This window comes from Rana temporaria, chromosome 6 (genome assembly GCF_905171775.1).
Source record: "Rana temporaria chromosome 6, aRanTem1.1, whole genome shotgun sequence".
In the NCBI taxonomy this organism is placed as follows: domain Eukaryota; kingdom Metazoa; phylum Chordata; class Amphibia; order Anura; family Ranidae; genus Rana; species Rana temporaria.
In genome coordinates this window covers 78,265,058-78,283,746 of record NC_053494.1, presented here as the reverse complement: position 1 = coordinate 78,283,746, position 18,689 = coordinate 78,265,058, and the positions used below count along the sequence as shown (strand labels likewise).

Sequence of the window (18,689 nt, the reverse complement as noted above, 5' to 3'; positions counted from 1 at the left end):
TTTATCTGCACATTAACAAAATTTTCTACAAAGTTAATACTTACAAGCAATAAAGAAAAACATTTTAATCAATAAATTCTACATTAGAAGTTCTAAGGTGAAAATGCAAGCTCATAACATTCCTATGCACAACTGTAAATATGACCTAAGGTTATGAAACCATGAGATTTTGAATTCAATGGAGCATAGTGTAAAAATGTCATTTATGCACAATGATAGATTATTTTATGAAATGAGCAGAAATGTAATTTGCTATAGTTTATTAGCAAGACTCACTGAGACAGCTGGCGTTCGAGGGTCTAAACCCAGTGTCCTCCATGACTGTCTGCCTCCGATAGACTAAACACTCGCCGTCTTCCTTTCCTGCCAGACCTTACTAGAGGAAAACACAGTGGCAGACCATAAAAGGAATCGACAATGGAACAAAGAGGACAACACACATAGGAAGAGGCACAAAGGTTTTAGGACACAATAAAACAGTTGCACAGACAGATATAGTATAGCAAGAGCATGACAGTTAAAGCTATATAGTAAGACATTGGTTATGGAGTTAGAGTGATAATAGCATAGTCACTATATGAATAAACATTTAGGCAAAGTGAACAAAAAAGCTCTTATAGTTCTGGCATGAAAAGTCTGAATTCTGGCATATATCACAAAATACATAGATAATATCACAGACCACTCTGACATACTATGTTAGAATTACAGCATATTTGATTCTGACATATTAAGTCTGATTTTATTTTTTTAAAGTAAAAACTGAGAATGTTCACATAATAAATTGTGTCAAGATTTACATCAATCATCCAATCGTGTGAAAGAAAATCCATGTTTGAGAAACATCAACTCCCTACTTCTAGACAAAAAAATTTCCTCCTTCCCTTCGCTACAATCAAAGTTTAAACTTCCCTCCTCTGAACTCAACCAATATAATTTGATTAAGAACTATTACGCAGAACATTACTCCCTCTCCATTTCATCCCCTCGTACCACCTTTGAGGACATTTGCCTCACTACACCCAGAGAAAAGGGACTTATTTCTCGTATATAAATTTCTGAATAACCTTCACCAACCTGAAAAAACTGCTCCCATGCTCCGCTGGGAAACAGACTTAGCCTACACTCTCCCTATTGAATCGTGGTACAAAATGATGGACAACTTACGCAAAAGTAACGTTGCTACTAATTTCACGGAATTCCCTTCACCAGGTGGTATAGGACACCCTCTAGAATTCATACATTCTATCCTTCCACCTCTCCAGCTTGTTTCAGGGGATGCCCTGAGGAAGGCTCATACCTCCATATATTTTGGAGTGGCAAACTTCTGAAACCCATATGGCAGGCTGCTTCTAACAGACTAGAATCTTCTTCTAGATGTAATATCACTCTTTCGCCACTGATCTGTTTGCTGTTTGCATATGCTCCTAATATTCCTCAACCATGTAACAGATTACTCCACTCACTAATAGGATCTATTCAATGGATGATAGCCTGTAACTGGAAAACATGTAACTTACCATGGCCCCAAGTCTTATCCAGAATGGACGCACTCAGATTATCTGAGAGAATTCATCACACACTCTCGGATAGTATGCAAACATTTCACAGTAAATGGACCTTTTGGTCACTACCCTAGCTATAATGCTTGTTTATATAACATTAAAAATCTCCGTATCCCCCACATACCACTCTAAACTAAGTATGGTTCATGCTACCTGATATCTTTATGTCTGTAACTCCACTAGAACATTTAAGTATTATTCCTAAGTATTACGCTTGTTCTTCCTGCCAACCTTGTACGTTACCATTCGCCTCATGCCTGTTATTCCTCAACTGTATAATACCTGATCACTACTATACTTCTCTATATGATTCATATTATAGGCAAAGTAACTCTGTCTTGTTATTGTCTTCCAAATAAAGCTTTTGTAAACAGAAAATCCATGTTTACCCTTTTCACCTGCACAAGATTGGATACTTTAAGTAAATATTCATACAGTTTATTGTGTGAACCTTTTCAACTCCTTTAGCAAGTCAACCTCATCACAGTACGTAATTTTGAATTCTAGCATCATGAGGCTGATGTAATATAAAAGGGTTTGAAAAATGGTTAACGCAACTTCAATATGCAGTAATGCGTAAATGAAAAAGTAAAACGAGAACTCGCAACCTATTTTTCTAGAATTAAGTGATGATATGTTAATAATGCCATTCTTCAGATTATGAAGAAGCTTTCAAGATAATTACATTGTTTGTAGCTAATAAAGTTAAAGATTATTTTGAAGGGGTTGTCCATTTTGTTTCTGAATTGTTTACTATGGACATGTTTCAGATACTGAATTTTTTTATGTGTGGAAGTTTCACTTAAGGAGTCTGTTTACAAGAATTTGAGGGACCAATTCTGGAGTAGCAAGCCAGATATGATATATTTTTCAAATTTAGTGGGATCACCTATATGCTAGTAGGTAAATTGAGTGAATGGAAGACAGCATTTACTGAATCAATCAATATTATGGTGGTGGGTGATATAGTAGCATTTTTTAAGTTTATACTCAACAATGAACTTTTCCTGTTTGATCCTTTTTGGTCTGCTAAATATACCAATGAAAATGTTTTATTATACATTCGATAAGTACAAAAGATTCTTTGTGACTCTGCCTGAAACCATGTAAACTAAGATAACTTCTTATGTATTTGTGCACAAGGATGAAGATGGGTAAGAGGAGAGTTTTGTGTCACTATAACAGACACACTATAAACCTCCATTACTAGTATAAATCAATATCTGTAATCAGATCTACAGGGTGGGCCATTTATATGGATACACCATAATAAAATGGGAATGGTTGGTGATATTAACTTCCCGTTTGTGGCACATTAGTATATGTGAGGGGGGGAAACTTTTCAAGATGGGTGGTGACCATGGCGGCCATTTTGAAGTCGGCTATTTTGAATCCAACTTTTGTTTTTTCAATAGGAAGAGGGTCATGTGACACATCAAACTTTAACTTAACTTTATTCTTTCATGAGTTATTTACAAGTTTCTCTTTGTTTACAGCCATTGACATGTCGCCGAGGTTAACACGTGCAGAGCAGATAGAAATTGTGTTGATGTCTTGTGAACGCAGTAACCGGGTGCAGCAGATTTCAATGCAAGACAGCCTATGACACCACCCATCTCCCATGCTACAGTTAGCAAACTGTTTGCTAAGTTTCGTCAAACTGGTTGAGTGTTGGATTTGCCAAAATGTGGACGCATGAAATCTGTCACTAATGAGAAACATCAGTGGCTGTCCTAGCTTCATGCAGCAAGAGCTCACAGCGTAGCACTCGCCGCATGTCACTGGAGAGCACATTGAACACATTTTATAAGTGGCCAGAAACTTGTAAATTACTCATGAAAGAATAAAGTTACATTAAAACCAAGCACACCATTGTTTTTCTTGTGAAATTCCAAATAAGTTTGATGTGACCCTCTTCCTATTGAAAAAACAATAGTTGGATTCAAAATGGCCAACTTCAAAATGGCCGCCATGGTCACCACCCATCTTGAAAAGTTTCCCCCTGACATATACTAATGTGCCACAAACAGGAAGTTAATATCACCAACCATTCCCATTTTATTAAGGTGTATCCATATAAATGGCCCACCCTGTATACTAGCTTCCCTGATAGTATAGTGCAGTGATATGCAATTAGCGGACCTCCAGCTGTTGCAAAACTACAAGTCCCATCATGCCTCTGCCTCTGGGTGTCATGCTTGTGGCTATGAGAGTCTTGCTATGCCTCATGGAACTTGTAGTTTTGCAACAGCTGGAGGTCCGCTAATTGCCTATCCCTGGTATAGTGTCTTCAAAAATGTAGTGTTAGAAGGATAATCAAAACAAACAAGTGCAGCGCAAAATGAATAAATCACTGTCGACAGATGAAGCGAACTAAAAGTCCCAAGAATCTGTGGACTGTGATATATTAATTTTGCACTCCACTTTTTTGTTTTGATTATTTCTGTTTTGGATTCTTGCGTTAATCTATAGTGTTCAGTGGAGTCCATTTTGTGTAGCCTATAGGGGGTAAAGTATGCTTGGTGGATCAGCTTGAATTGTATCAGGCGGTCTCTGATGGAGACCAAGGACCGGAAAGTCCCAGATATCGTCCCAGTCATCCCGGTCAAGTTCCGGGACATCCTGGAGCCAACGGGCCCTGAGTTTCTCCAGATCGGGCAGCGAAACTGAGGAGGTGCCAGTATATCAGAGGTTGGTTTGTTGGCACAATCTAGCCTCAGGACTTCTTCAAGAGAGGCTTGTATTAGCTGGGGGTTAGCGTGGGAGAACTGGCAGCTGAAGGCATGGGAGAGTTGTAGATATTGAAAAAATATGATTCTCGGATATTGAATTTAGAACGTAAAAGATGTAGAGGGATCAGAGAGTTATTTACTATTTGGGAGAGGGTTTTTTAATATTAAATTTAGTCTAAGCGTGAGGTTCAGGGATCGGATATATCTGAGCTAGGTTGGGGTTACACCAAAGTGGAGCATTTGGCGAATACGCCTCTGCGGGATTCGCCAAATGAGACCAGCTCCCCACGCTCGCAAGGTTGTGATCATAGTAGGGGTTAGTTCATAAGGGGCACGTGGGCCACAGAAAAGTAAGAATTTAAGAGCCTCGAGAGAGACTGCACCACAGCCGCTTCAAGTATCACAGCCGAATTGATGACATCGGGGTCCTGCCACCACGCCGCAGTGACCAGTTGTGCGGCCAGGAAATATTTTTGCAAGTCTGGGAATTGTAGTCCACCCTGAGAGGTTTGGCGCATCTCTGTGGTCCACCTGAATCTTTGGGATTGAGGGCCCCAGACAAAGGTGGAGAATCTTATTTAATTGGGTGAAAAAAGATTTTGGGATCCACTGCGGTGAGTGTCTAAAAAGTTAGGTAAATTTTGGCAATATCTTCATTTTAATTCGGTTAATACGGCCTAACAGTGATAGGGGTAGGGACTCCCATGCCTTCAACTTCAACCAAACCTCCCGGAGCACCGGGGACAGATTAAGAAATATGTAATCAGTGGCCTTCCCAGATATCTCAACTCCAAGGTAGTGAAACTGTTCCACCCATATGAGCGGAAGATCCAGGGAGGCCCCCGCACGGGCAGTTGGGTCAATGGGAAATTAAAGGGATTTAGGCCAATTCACCTTCAACCCAGTGATAGGGGCAAATGGGTTTAATACCCGTAGGGCACCCTCTAATGATGGTCCTGCATCATTTAGAAAAAGGAGGTCATCTGTGTACAGAGCCGCCCTGTCGTCCAACCAGGGGATTCAAAGCCCTTTAATGTGTGGGGAAGTGCGATGGCTATGGCAAACAGGGCCGGGGAGAGAGGGCAGCCCTGCCGGGTACCCTTTGATAATGGGAAGGGGCGGAAAAGACCCCCTCCCAGCCTAATGGCCGAGGTGGGTCGTTTATAGATTGTTTGCAGCCACCAGATGAACAAGAGAGGGAACCCCATCCTGCGGTGGACCTCCCACAGAAAAGGCCACTCAACTGTGTCAAAGGCCTTCTCTATGTCCAACGATGCCCACCACCCTGGAGCCCTGGTTAAGGTGCTGAGCATGAATGTTAGTGTGTAGTCGTCTTAGGTCGGTGAATCTGTTGGCTGGTTTGGTCAATATCGATAATGGTGGGCAATAGGGGTTGAAGTCTCATAGTAATTAGCTTGGTAAGGATCTTAATGTCTAGATTAAGGAGGGCAATCGGCCTATAGGAGGCGCATGAAGCAGATCCTTGGGTGATTTGTGGATCAGCACCACATGTGCATGGTACATGGAGGGTGGCATTTCCCCTGATTGTAAGCAGTGTGAGTAGAGGGCGGCCAAGATTGGTGCCAGATGACCCCTGTGGGCCCTATAGAAATCGATGGGAAGGCCATCAGAACCCGGCGATTTCCCCCGTAGGGAAGGATTTAATGACTCCAAGGACTGCCTCTAGGGTGATCGGCTCCACCAATCTGGCACGTTCCTTGTCGGACAGCCATCCCAGAGCCAGAGGATCAAGGTGATCCGCAAGGTCCCTGGAGTCAAAATCTGAGGACAAAACTGAGGTATATAGTGAGCTATAAAAACTACGGAAAGCTTTAACTATATCCTGTGGTGAGGATGTCAGCTTGATCTCTGGAATCCTGGTCAATGGATGGTCATGTTGCGCTAACATTGCCAACAGGCGTCCATTGTGGTCCCCTTGTTCAAAAATGTTTTGTTTAGTGTGGTATAGGTCAAGTCTGGTGGCCTTGGTCACATTGAGATGCAAGTCTCTTTGTCTAGCATGGAGCTTATCAAAATTGGTCTCAGAGGGGTTGGCAGCATATTCCGCTGAGGAGTCAACAGCTCCCTGGAGGGAGGTCGTCAGCTCCCCACGTTCTCTGCAAGCCACTGAGATAGAGGAGATGTATTGGCCTCTGGTATACGCATTGAAGGCATCCCACGTGACCTCTGATGACTGTGCCTTTCCCGCCTAGATCTGTGCACATCCTTCTACAACTAAGGAGGACACAGAGCGGGCCTAATCCCATAAACCTTAACTGTAAACAGGTAAGTAGCAGTAGCTGTCCGATAAACCTGAGAAAAACCAGGGCATCTCGCAGACACGGAGCCAGTCATTGGACGGGGGGGGGGGAGAGGTATAGCAATAGCCCGCAGCGGGTCCCCACCAGCGCTAACACCAAAAAACCAAGGGGTGGTGCGGGTTAAAGAAGATGGGGAGATTAGTCACTAGTCCAAAGCACTATGGTCAAAGAGGTGATGCCAAAAAACAAAAAAGGAAATATGAACATCAATATCCAAAGGGGGGAAAATCCTTGGGTTTCGCTCTGTAGCTCCACAGTGAGGAGGTGTAAACTGTAGTCCAAACAGCAACAACATATGGAGGGCAAACAGGAGAGGCTGTTGGAAATGTCAGCAAATCATTGGTAAGCAGAGGAGGAAAGGTTTCAAGGATCCACCGGACCAAATGGAGACACAATGACGGAGGGTGACATACTTGGCTGATCACGGTGAGGCAGGGCCGACCGATCCCCCCCAGTAAAAGCATCCTCAGCAGGTGTCCAACCACTCCAAAGCAGCCTCCGGCTTATCGAAGAAGTGAGTGCAGTCACCGTCCGTGATTCTCAGCCTGCTAGGGTAGATAGAGGAGGCCAAACCGGATTGCTTTTTCACAGAGCCTGCGCCTCACCTCCGTGAAGGACTTGCGGTGATATTGCACCTCTTGGGAGAAGTCAGGGAAGAAAAGCAGCTTGGCATTTTCATACTTAATCTCCGGCATGGTGCGGGCAGCCACCAGGATGCAGTCGCGGTCCCAGTAGTTCAGCAGTCGCAGCAGGAATGGGCGCACTGGAGCCCCAGGGCGTGAGATGAAGCGGCGGGACCCTGTGGGCTCTCTCCACCATGAATGTGGGAGGGACGTCAGCCAGGTTAAACAGTGTGGCCAGGAGCTTTTCTGTGAACTCCGCAGGTCTTGGGCCTTTAGCCCTTTCAGGTAGGCCCAATATGCGGAAGTTATTGCGCCTTAGACGATTCTCTGTGTCAATTGCCCTCTCCTGGAGTGCCTTTACCTGGATCTGCAGAGCCTTAAGTTCCCTGGAGTCCGTCTGGACCGTGTCCTCCACCATGGAGACCCATGGAGTCATGAGCTTATTTTTATAATTTTATTTCTATGCTCAGGTCATGAGCTTATTTTTTTATTTTTTAAAGCACACGGTGAGGAGTGCTGGCTACAGTGTGAGTGGTGTGTGAATGAGGGGGGGTGACACTCCTGCCAGTAAGGGGTGTCACCCTCGGTCGTTGGGGAGAAGTTATCCCCATGACCCGTGTGAATGTGGTATGAATGTACAGCGACATAATTGGAGCATTGGCATGGCGTTGCTGCTCCCATGTCCTGCATGTTGGACTTGGGCTAATCCAATGTGATGTGGGGTGTGTGAGCTAGGGACCACAGTGGTGTGCATGCGTGCATTCTCCATGTGCCATGATGAATGTGTGTGTTTAACGTGCAAACATGTCTTCTGTGAGGTGTCTCCTGACTGCTGCTCCCTCAGCAGACGGGTTACCCTCGGTTAGGGGGGGATTGTGTGGTTCAGGGGTCAGGTCATCACGTATGCCAATCTCCAGGCCCTTTCTCATGACGTAGTTGTGTAGAATGCAACATGCACCGATGATCTGGCACACAAAGTTTGGGGAATACAACAGGGTACCCCCGGACTTATCCAGGCATCGGAAACGGGACTCCAGGAGGCCAAAGGTGCGTTCCACCACTGCACTGGTACGTATGTGTGCAGCATTGTAGTTTTGCTCTCCTGTGGTTTCGGGAGTCCGGTATGGAGTCATGAGATGGGGTCCAAGTGCATATGCAGAGTCACCTGGAAGGGAAAAGACAGGAGGATGTTAGTCGTGCATGTGCCCCTCGTGATGTGTGCATCATGGGTTCGGACAGTCATTCCTGACACCCATGTCACTCACCAACCAGCCAGCTGTCCCCATACATGTTCTGTTCAAAATCTGTTGGGATGTTGCTTTGACGGTATATGTAGCTGTCGTGGCTGGACCCTGGGTGTTTGGCACGGACGTGCCATATGAGGCATTGGGAATCGGCTATCACCTGTACGTTGATGGAATGCCAGTGCTTCCGATTACGGTATATGTGCTCTGTGTCACAGGGGGGGCCGTAGTGCCACATGTGTGCAATCAATGGCCCCCACAGTGCGTGGGAATCTGGCAATTCTGTAGAAATCCTCCATTGCCTTCTGCTGCAGATGCTCCTGGGTGGGTCTGATGAAGTGGTAGGACATGCGTTTGAGGATTGCGGGGACAACCTGGTGCACACATCTGCTCATGGTGGATTGTGACATCCCAGCCACGACTCCACTTGTACGCTGAAAAGATCCACTGGCGAGGAAATGCAGTGTTGCCAGTACCTTGACCAGTGGCTGCACTGCATGTGCACTATGTGTCTTGCTGGTGATGTCATCATGCAGGGTTGTGGCTAATTCTAGGATGGCTTTAGGGCTGAATCTGAAGATGCGATACACCTCGAAATCACCCATGCCAAAGACGTCCATGCGTGTGTGGTATATCCTCTCCCGTGCCCTCCTACGAGTCGATGGACCCATTAGTAGTGCTAGGACCATGCCTGCCCCTGGCATGTTGGCACACAGATGTGTTGTCCTGCAAGTGTGGTTGCTCAGCTCTCCAGCTGACCTGCACACGTCTGGTGCAAAGATATTCCAGCTTTTTGATAGAATAACTTTAGGCCTGACTTACGCGCACCGCGCGTAGCCTGCGTCGGGTGCACTTACATGCGTGAATCGGCGTATCTCCCTCATTTGCATATTTGAATAGGAAATCAATGTGAGCGCAAGATGCGTCGAGCGTAAATATACAGCCACGATACGCTGGCGTAGGAAAGTTACGTCGGTCGGAGGAAGCCTATTTTCAGGCGTATCTTGTTAGGTGGGTACGAAACATAAATACGCCGGCGCATATTTACACTTACGACGCGTATCTGTAGATACGCCGGCGTAAGTCTTTCTGAATCTGGCTATTATTGTCCAGAGGGTTACTTAAGTAAAGCAAAATTGGATGACAGGATTGAAGAAAAGAGGCAGGAGGAGACCCATGGAGACACAGACTGGTGGGAGACGAACTCCCACAGAAAGGGGGCACACTTGCATAATGCATGAAGACATATTCTTATCTCATGAAGATCCATAGAAAGCCACGGCAGACATTTTTAATTCTGGTCACTTGCAAGTAGGAAATAGTCATATTTGGAATGGGTAATTATTTCATTTTTGATTTTATCTTGAATCTATTGTTGTTCTCTAAAATATTGAAGTATTGAATATTTTGCAATTATGATTTATTCTCATTAATCAATAACTGGTAGATTTTTCTCTAAAGGGTACATTTTTCATTATGAAAATGGGGAGGGTAGTGCTGCGCTAATCAGTGGTGAATGGATAAGTGAATAAACAGGTGGGGGAGGGGAATGAAAGTAGGTGTAATTGAAATGAGGAGCAATATAGCCCAAATGGCATCAGCATAAAAATAAATATAAATGATCAGTGAACAATAACAGTAATGGTGCAAATCATATAACTACACAGGTTCCTCTTAATGTGATGAAATACACTATAAGTAATGGTGCAAAAAAAATTCCAGGTAACTGTGCTAAGTGACACTCCTATACTGGTGATAAACAGTCCATCAACAGAGTTTGAAAAATATTAGCAAAAAATATAAGTAAAATTTCAAAAGTCCAAGAAAGCAAAAGTGCAAGTGTAGGTCCGCAATATGGAGTGAGAGGAAAATGGGTATCCAGTGATCCTTTTAGGGTAAGTAAGGATGTCCCCTTACCTTACTGCTGTAAGGTAACAGCATATAGATCCAACCACATTAGATGGTTCACTCGATGGGCTCTGATCCAACAACGGCAGGTCCTCCTTGGAGTTCTCGTCCCAGATTGGTCAGTTTCTCGCCCCAAAGAAATAAAGCATCGATGGTGTGATACCGTTTTCAAAATTTTAATTCTCAAAGAAAATAGACAGGGGTACTCACATAATCCAAAATACAATTGAGCATGTAAAAAAGAGGGGCAATCTGTCGCCAACGTCACCTCCGATACCTCTCAGTGGACTCATGCGCATTCGTCACTATCATGTGACTTCCTCAGGAGTAGTGAGAGGCATAAATGGGATCCTTTTTATAAGGTGACTTGTTTAGTAGGCTGTAAGTAAACTCAGCTGTTTGCCATGTAAATAATGCAGCTGCAGCCATTTTCCCGTAGTCTGCTAGGCATTTAATAGTAAAATCAAAAAATCAAAAAATTTCGCCCAGCATATAAAATATTTAAATTAGTAGCATTCAAATGGTGGGTGACAGATATGACATCTCATTTATATGGTTAACAATGAAAAAAATTGAAAAAACTTAAAAGCTTCAGCCAGGGGACGGAGACCATGGGGGGGGGCAAACACAGAAGTCCCATTGTACCATCATAACATTCTGTGTTGACAGTACACAGCGTTCTACAGGAAGTCTGGCAGCCGCCATTTTGTTGTAGCTCAGAAGACGTCCCCAGCATCTCACAGAGCGCTGGGGATACGTCTTACAAAAGTGAGCCATTCTGTCTGTCTGGTCGGGGGCCTGCATGGGGCCCCCCGACCTCGGCCAGCATCACAAATAGGCTTCCATCACGTATCGGCGGCGTCTATCAAAACGAGCGCCGCCGGAAGTGGAGCTGCAGCCACCTTGCAGCCACCGGAAGTGGAGCCGCGGCCATTTTTTTGAAGCCAATGCTTGTTAAATGGTGACACACGGCGTCCTCACAAGGGAGCACTCGAGGGAAACAATTAAAAACACAGGGGAGCAGGAATTTATGTGTATATACACACTCATAATGCACCGAGAAGATTGAGGCTCAATTGGTATATTAAAAAATATTAAGAGCCAGAATAATTTGTTAAAAAATATATATATGTTAAAAAGTATAAAAAATTTAAATGAATGTATGTCGACATATTTAATTTCATTGAATGGATATGCCACATAAGGTTAAAAGACGTAGATGACGTGTGCGAACAGATTCACATATACAGATTAAAAACAATCTACGTCATCAATATTAGATAGCGAAAAGGAGAGAACAGAGAGGGTAAGTGAAGCAAGAAATAAATCAAAAAATAAAGTCTTATCGGTCACTTAAAAAACAATTAAGATCAAAATCTATGTTAAGACCTCGGGGAGCAAAAGTATCCAGAGTAAATATCCAGCGAGATTCTAACTGGCTCAATGTTCTAACTTTATGCCCGCCTCGCCAGTGTCTCACATAGGGCTCTATGCCCCAAAATTTAAGATGTGTCGGATCTTTATTGTGGTGGGTAAGGAAGTGTCTTGATACACTATGTTTATCGAAACCTTTAAGGATGTTTTGGACATGTTCTTTTATACACACTCGTAATGCTCTTTTTGTCCGGCCTATGTATTGTAGACCGCAACTGCATTCGAGTGCGTATACAACTCCCTCTGTGTTACAGCAGATAAATTCTTTTATTTCGTATACATCTCCTGTACTAGTTGCAGTAAAATCTTTCCTCTTCTGGTTCGGTTTGTGAGTTCTCAAACATGCGTAGCATCTTTTGCATGGAAAAAAACCTTTACCAGTGAAAAAAGAGAGGAAGTTGTTTTTATTTTTAGGCGGATCAGGCACATTTTTAACAATTTTGTCCCTAATAGTAGGTGCCCTTTTATATACGAACTTTGGAATCGGTGGAAGGACACCCCCCAGTTCTTTGTCAGCCAGTAGTATATTCCAATGGCGTCTAATGACTTTTTCAATGCATTTATGTTGTATACTGTAATCGAAGATGATAGGCATCAAGTCTTTATGCATTTTTTGTTTCGGCTTATCACTCATAAGAGTCTGTCTATCCATTGTTGCCACTTCTGCAATCTTCTGGTTAATAAGGGAATTGTCGTATCCTTTTTGTTTAAACCTTTCTCCCATGTCTTTTGCTTGGGTGAGAAAAGTATCTTTGTCTGTACAATTTTGTCTTAGGCGCATTAATTGCCCTTTTGGAATGTTAAAAAGCCAGTTTCTGTGATGACAACTTTCAAGCGGCAAGTAGCTATTACGATCCACATTTTTAAAATGAGTTTTAGACCGGAGTTCGTTATTTTCTTGTTCCACCTCTAGGTCTAGGAATGTGATCTTTTTGTTGCTGATTTCCCAAGAAAGTTCAATGTTTCTGTCATTGGTATTTAAATCTTGTAGAAAATCTGCTAGCGTTTCTTTCTCGCCCCTCCACAGTATGAAGATATCATCAATATATCTTTTATATATGTACAGATCATCAGGAGGTTCAGAGAAGATTTTCCCTTCTTCCCATTGGGCCATAAAAAGCCCAGCTACACTAGGGGCAAATTTTGCCCCCATGGCTACGCCGGTTTTCTGGAAAAAGTAATTGCCGCCATACCAGAAGTAGCTATTTTTAAGACAAAAGTCCAAACTTTTTACCAGATATTTTCGTTGGATGCAGGGCAACTGGGAATATTTCCTGAGGCCCCATTTGACTGCTTCGCATGCTTGATGATGTAGTATGATCGTGTATAACGACGATACGTCTGCTGTTGCTAGCCAAAAGGGTCCATCATCTCTTGGTATATCATCCAGGCATTGTAACATCTGTTTTGTGTCTCTAAGATACGCTCTTGTACTCTGAACTACTGGCTGTAAATAGAAGTCAATGTATTGCCCCATTCTTGCAGTTAAGGAATCAATTCCATTTACTATAGGTCTGGGCGGTGGATTCGTGCTGTTCTTATGTATTTTGGGGAGTGAGTATACAATAGGTGTGCGACATGATGTAGGGATCAGATATTGTGCTTCTTTCTTATCCAGGATTCCTCTTTTTAGTCCTAAATGTACAATCTGTTCCAAGGCTTTTCTGCATTTAAACATTTTAAGTTGCCCTGCATCCAACGAAAATATCTGGTAAAAAGTTTGGACTTTTGTCTTAAAAATAGCTACTTCTGGTATGGCGGCAATTACTTTTTCCAGAAAACCGGCGTAGCCATGGGGGCAAAATTTGCCCCTAGTGTAGCTGGGCTTTTTATGGCCCAATGGGAAGAAGGGAAAATCTTCTCTGAACCTCCTGATGATCTGTACATATATAAAAGATATATTGATGATATCTTCATACTGTGGAGGGGCGAGAAAGAAACGCTAGCAGATTTTCTACAAGATTTAAATACCAATGACAGAAACATTGAACTTTCTTGGGAAATCAGCAACAAAAAGATCACATTCCTAGACCTAGAGGTGGAACAAGAAAATAACGAACTCCGGTCTAAAACTCATTTTAAAAATGTGGATCGTAATAGCTACTTGCCGCTTGAAAGTTGTCATCACAGAAACTGGCTTTTTAACATTCCAAAAGGGCAATTAATGCGCCTAAGACAAAATTGTACAGACAAAGATACTTTTCTCACCCAAGCAAAAGACATGGGAGAAAGGTTTAAACAAAAAGGATACGACAATTCCCTTATTAACCAGAAGATTGCAGAAGTGGCAACAATGGATAGACAGACTCTTATGAGTGATAAGCCGAAACAAAAAATGCATAAAGACTTGATGCCTATCATCTTCGATTACAGTATACAACATAAATGCATTGAAAAAGTCATTAGACGCCATTGGAATATACTACTGGCTGACAAAGAACTGGGGGGTGTCCTTCCACCGATTCCAAAGTTCGTATATAAAAGGGCACCTACTATTAGGGACAAAATTGTTAAAAATGTGCCTGATCCGCCTAAAAATAAAAACAACTTCCTCTCTTTTTTCACTGGTAAAGGTTTTTTTCCATGCAAAAGATGCTACGCATGTTTGAGAACTCACAAACCGAACCAGAAGAGGAAAGATTTTACTGCAACTAGTACAGGAGATGTATACGAAATAAAAGAATTTATCTGCTGTAACACAGAGGGAGTTGTATACGCACTCGAATGCAGTTGCGGTCTACAATACATAGGCCGGACAAAAAGAGCATTACGAGTGCGTATAAAAGAACATGTCCAAAACATCCTTAAAGGTTTCGATAAACATAGTGTATCAAGACACTTCCTTACCCACCACAATAAAGATCCGACACATCTTAAATTTTGGGGCATAGAGCCCTATGTGAGACACTGGCGAGGCGGGCATAAAGTTAGAACATTGAGCCAGTTAGAATCTCGCTGGATATTTACTCTGGATACTTTTGCTCCCCGAGGTCTTAACATAGATTTTGATCTTAATTGTTTTTTAAGTGACCGATAAGACTTTATTTTTTGATTTATTTCTTGCTTCACTTACCCTCTCTGTTCTCTCCTTTTCGCTATCTAATATTGATGACGTAGATTGTTTTTAATCTGTATATGTGGATCTGTTCGCACACGTCATCTACGTCTTTTAACCTTATGTGGCATATCCATTCAATGAAATTAAATATGTCGACATACATTCATTTAAATTTTTTATACTTTTTAACATATATATATTTTTTAACAAATTATTCTGGCTCTTAATATTTTTTAATATACCAATTGAGCCTCAATCTTCTCGGTGCATTATGAGTGTGTATATACACATAAATTCCTGCTCCCCTGTGTTTTTAATTGTTTCCCTCGAGTGCTCCCTTGTGAGGACGCCGTGTGTCACCATTTAACAAGCATTGGCTTCAAAAAAATGGCCGCGGCTCCACTTCCGGTGGCTGCAAGGTGGCTGCAGCTCCACTTCCGGCGGCGCTCGTTTTGATAGACGCCGCCGATACGTGATGGAAGCCTATTTGTGATGCTGGCCGAGGTCGGGGGGCCCCATGCAGGCCCCCGACCAGACATCAGACAGAATGGCTCACTTTTGTAAGACGTATCCCCAGCGCTCTGTGAGATGCTGGGGACGTCTTCTGAGCTACAACAAAATGGCGGCTGCCAGACTTCCTGTAGAACGCTGTGTACTGTCAACACAGAATGTTATGATGGTACAATGGGACTTCTGTGTTTGCCCCCCCCATGGTCTCCGTCCCCTGGCTGAAGCTTTTAATTTTTTTCAATTTTTTTCATTGTTAACCATATAAATGAGATGTCATATCTGTCACCCACCATTTGAATGCTACTAATTTAAATATTTTATATGCTGGGCGAAATTTTTTGATTTTTTGATTTTACTATTAAATGCCTAGCAGACTACGGGAAAATGGCTGCAGCTGCATTATTTACATGGCAAACAGCTGAGTTTACTTACAGCCTACTAAACAAGTCACCTTATAAAAAGGATCCCATTTATGCCTCTCACTACTCCTGAGGAAGTCACATGATAGTGACGAATGCGCATGAGTCCACTGAGAGGTATCGGAGGTGACGTTGGCGACAGATTGCCCCTCTTTTTTACATGCTCAATTGTATTTTGGATTATGTGAGTACCCCTGTCTATTTTTTTTGAGAATTAAAATTTTGAAAACGGTATCACACCATCGATGCTTTATTTCTTTGGGGCGAGAAACTGACCAATCTGGGACGAGAACTCCAAGGAGGACCTGCCGTTGTTGGATCAGAGCCCATCGAGTGAACCATCTAATGTGGTTGGATCTATATGCTGTTACCTTACAGCAGTAAGGTAAGGGGACATCCTTACTTACCCTAAAAGGATCACTGGATACCCATTTTCCTCTCACTCCATATTGCGGACCTACACTTGCACTTTTGCTTTCTTGGACTTTTGAAATTTTACTTATATTTTTTGCTAATATTTTTCAAACTCTGTTGATGGACTGTTTATCACCAGTATAGGAGTGTCACTTAGCACAGTTACCTGGAATTTTTTTTGCACCATTACTTATAGTGTATTTCATCACATTAAGAGGAACCTGTGTAGTTATATGATTTGCACCATTACTGTTATTGTTCACTGATCATTTATATTTATTTTTATGCTGATGCCATTTGGGCTATATTGCTCCTCATTTCAATTACACCTACTTTCATTCCCCTCCCCCACCTGTTTATTCACTTATCCATTCACCACTGATTAGCGCAGCACTACCCTCCCCATTTTCAATTGCTTATGGTTTGATACACCTTCCAGTGCCGCAGCTGTACCTCCACTTCTCATCACTTTCATTTCCCCTCCCCCTTTCTTCCCCTCTCTGTTTCCCCTCCTTTGATAAGCGCGGTAATATCCATTTTTCCACATTTTTCATTATATTTTTCTTTTTACATAGTTCCAATTTTAGTGACAAAACAAACGTCCAATTTATTTCACATTGTTAACCACTTACTTTCCTGCAGTATAGTAACGGTTGGACGTGTGAAATAGACATTCTGTTTCATTGTCATTTACACAAGGTTATTGAAACAAATTGAGAATATATCATGACACAAATGTCAAGTGTACTGCATGCCCATTTTGGGGGTATTTTGTATTGATTTTCAAGTCGTTCATGTAACGCAATTGGTATTTTAATTTCATGTAAATATTCATATTTTTGTCAACCAACAAATGTAGCTATTGTGTATGATCATACGTCTCTGTGAATAAGTTTCATATTATAGACTATGTCACATAGATTGACTTGCATTCAAAAATATCTTCATTAAAAAGAATTCAACATAAATACTGTGCGGGCAAACTAACCTTAAAAAAGCACAACATATAAATGGAGGCACTCGCTGAGATAATGTCGATGTTTTGTACAAGATCAATCATAGTTATGGTGATGACCTAAATATTTTGCATGAAATTATTAATTATTCATTTTTGAAAGGAAAAAAAATGAATTTTTCCTAAAAATGTCTGGTCAAAGTGAATTGTATGTTGAAAGGGATTATCAAGAGTCAGCCCTTAGTGGTAATATGAGTACTCAGGGAAAAGTGGTCCAACTACAGGAAATTATTTCTAAAATGAAAATGGTGAAAAGTGGTCCAACTACAGGAAATTATTTCTAAAATGAAAATGGTGGAGAACCAAAGTATGCAACAGGAAACTGGTGTCTTAGAATCCCAGCTACATTTAACAGAAAAGGAATGTGAGCTCACTAAAAATAGAGAAGAGACCAATGACAAGGCAGATCATTATCACAAGTCTATAATGACAGTGCAAAATGAAATAGAACAATTGCAAAAGAACACCAAAGTAATTCAGTACAAATGTCAAAAATGTAATAAAGTGTGGGAACAATTAATAGAAGAGATAGAGATTTTTCTGCAGGAAAATTTATCTCCTGACAAAAGTTGCCGAGTAATAGACAGTGGAATTTTAGAAAGCTGCCGAGTAGTCAGGACAATAATCCCAAATTAAAGCGGTGGTTCCCCCGAATTACATTTTTTTTTTTTAAAAGCCTTTCACCCGCTTTTACTACATGCAATCGTCTACTCACTCGTCCTGCTGTTGTATGTGCCTGCATAACGAATTGCCAAAAAAAAAATATTTTATATAAATTAGAGATGGACATTTCCATCTTATGTCCGGGCAGTCTGAAGCCCCACAGGACTTTCTTCCGGGATGCGGTGAACGCTGTAGTCCCAGCATTCACCGCTCTATCCCACGCATGCGCAGTGTTGACGGCGAGACGCGCCGTCAACACTGCATAGTTGCTTTGACTACGGGCGGCGTCCTGAAAATAACGGGCGTGCGGAAATAACGCACGATTTCGAGTCCTGCGCTTGAGAATTCTTTCCTGGGCAGCGTGAGGCTGTAAACCCAGGAAGCATTGCGGCAATGCTACAACAGAGCGACACGCCCAGTCCCGCAGCACACAGACCAGTAAGTGCCTGGTTCACATAGGGGAAAAACAGGTATGCAAGCGTTTTTAATTTTTTTTTAACAGCGAAATGTTTTTAGACTGACTGAGCCCCTTTGTTTAAATGAATGTTGTTTATGAGGGTGAACCTCCACTTTTAAAGCGGAGCTCCACCCTATTTCAATACATTATCTTAATCAAAAAATCAGACAAGAATGCATTAAGGAACGGAAGGTTTTTTATTTTTTTTCTGTGACAGTACCTTTGTTATTAGCATCTGTCACTCGGCTTCCTGTATCTCTTTTGCGGGTAGTCTGGGGGCAGTGTTGTAAGTAACGGCGTTAAAATAAACGCCGTTACCTAACGAT

The 18,689-nt window shown here is 42.2% G+C and overlaps 1 protein-coding gene across 12 annotated transcripts in view; it reads right to left on the bottom strand.

Moving 5' to 3' along the window:
* Window positions 1-18,689, bottom strand: part of CLEC16A (C-type lectin domain containing 16A) — a 1,403,906-nt gene that overhangs the window by 120,133 nt on the left and 1,265,084 nt on the right. For 8 of the 12 annotated variants that reach the window (XM_040358542.1, XM_040358533.1, XM_040358538.1 and 5 more), the window contains one exon: window positions 277-372. The exons of 2 other annotated variants lie outside the window; for them this stretch is intronic. In XM_040358542.1, coding sequence (XP_040214476.1) covers window positions 277-372 — 96 coding nt within the window. Of the gene's footprint in view, window positions 1-276; window positions 377-18,689 lie in introns of all 12 variants that reach the window. 2 more of the 12 variants (XM_040358543.1, XM_040358545.1) reach the window with 1 other exon arrangement.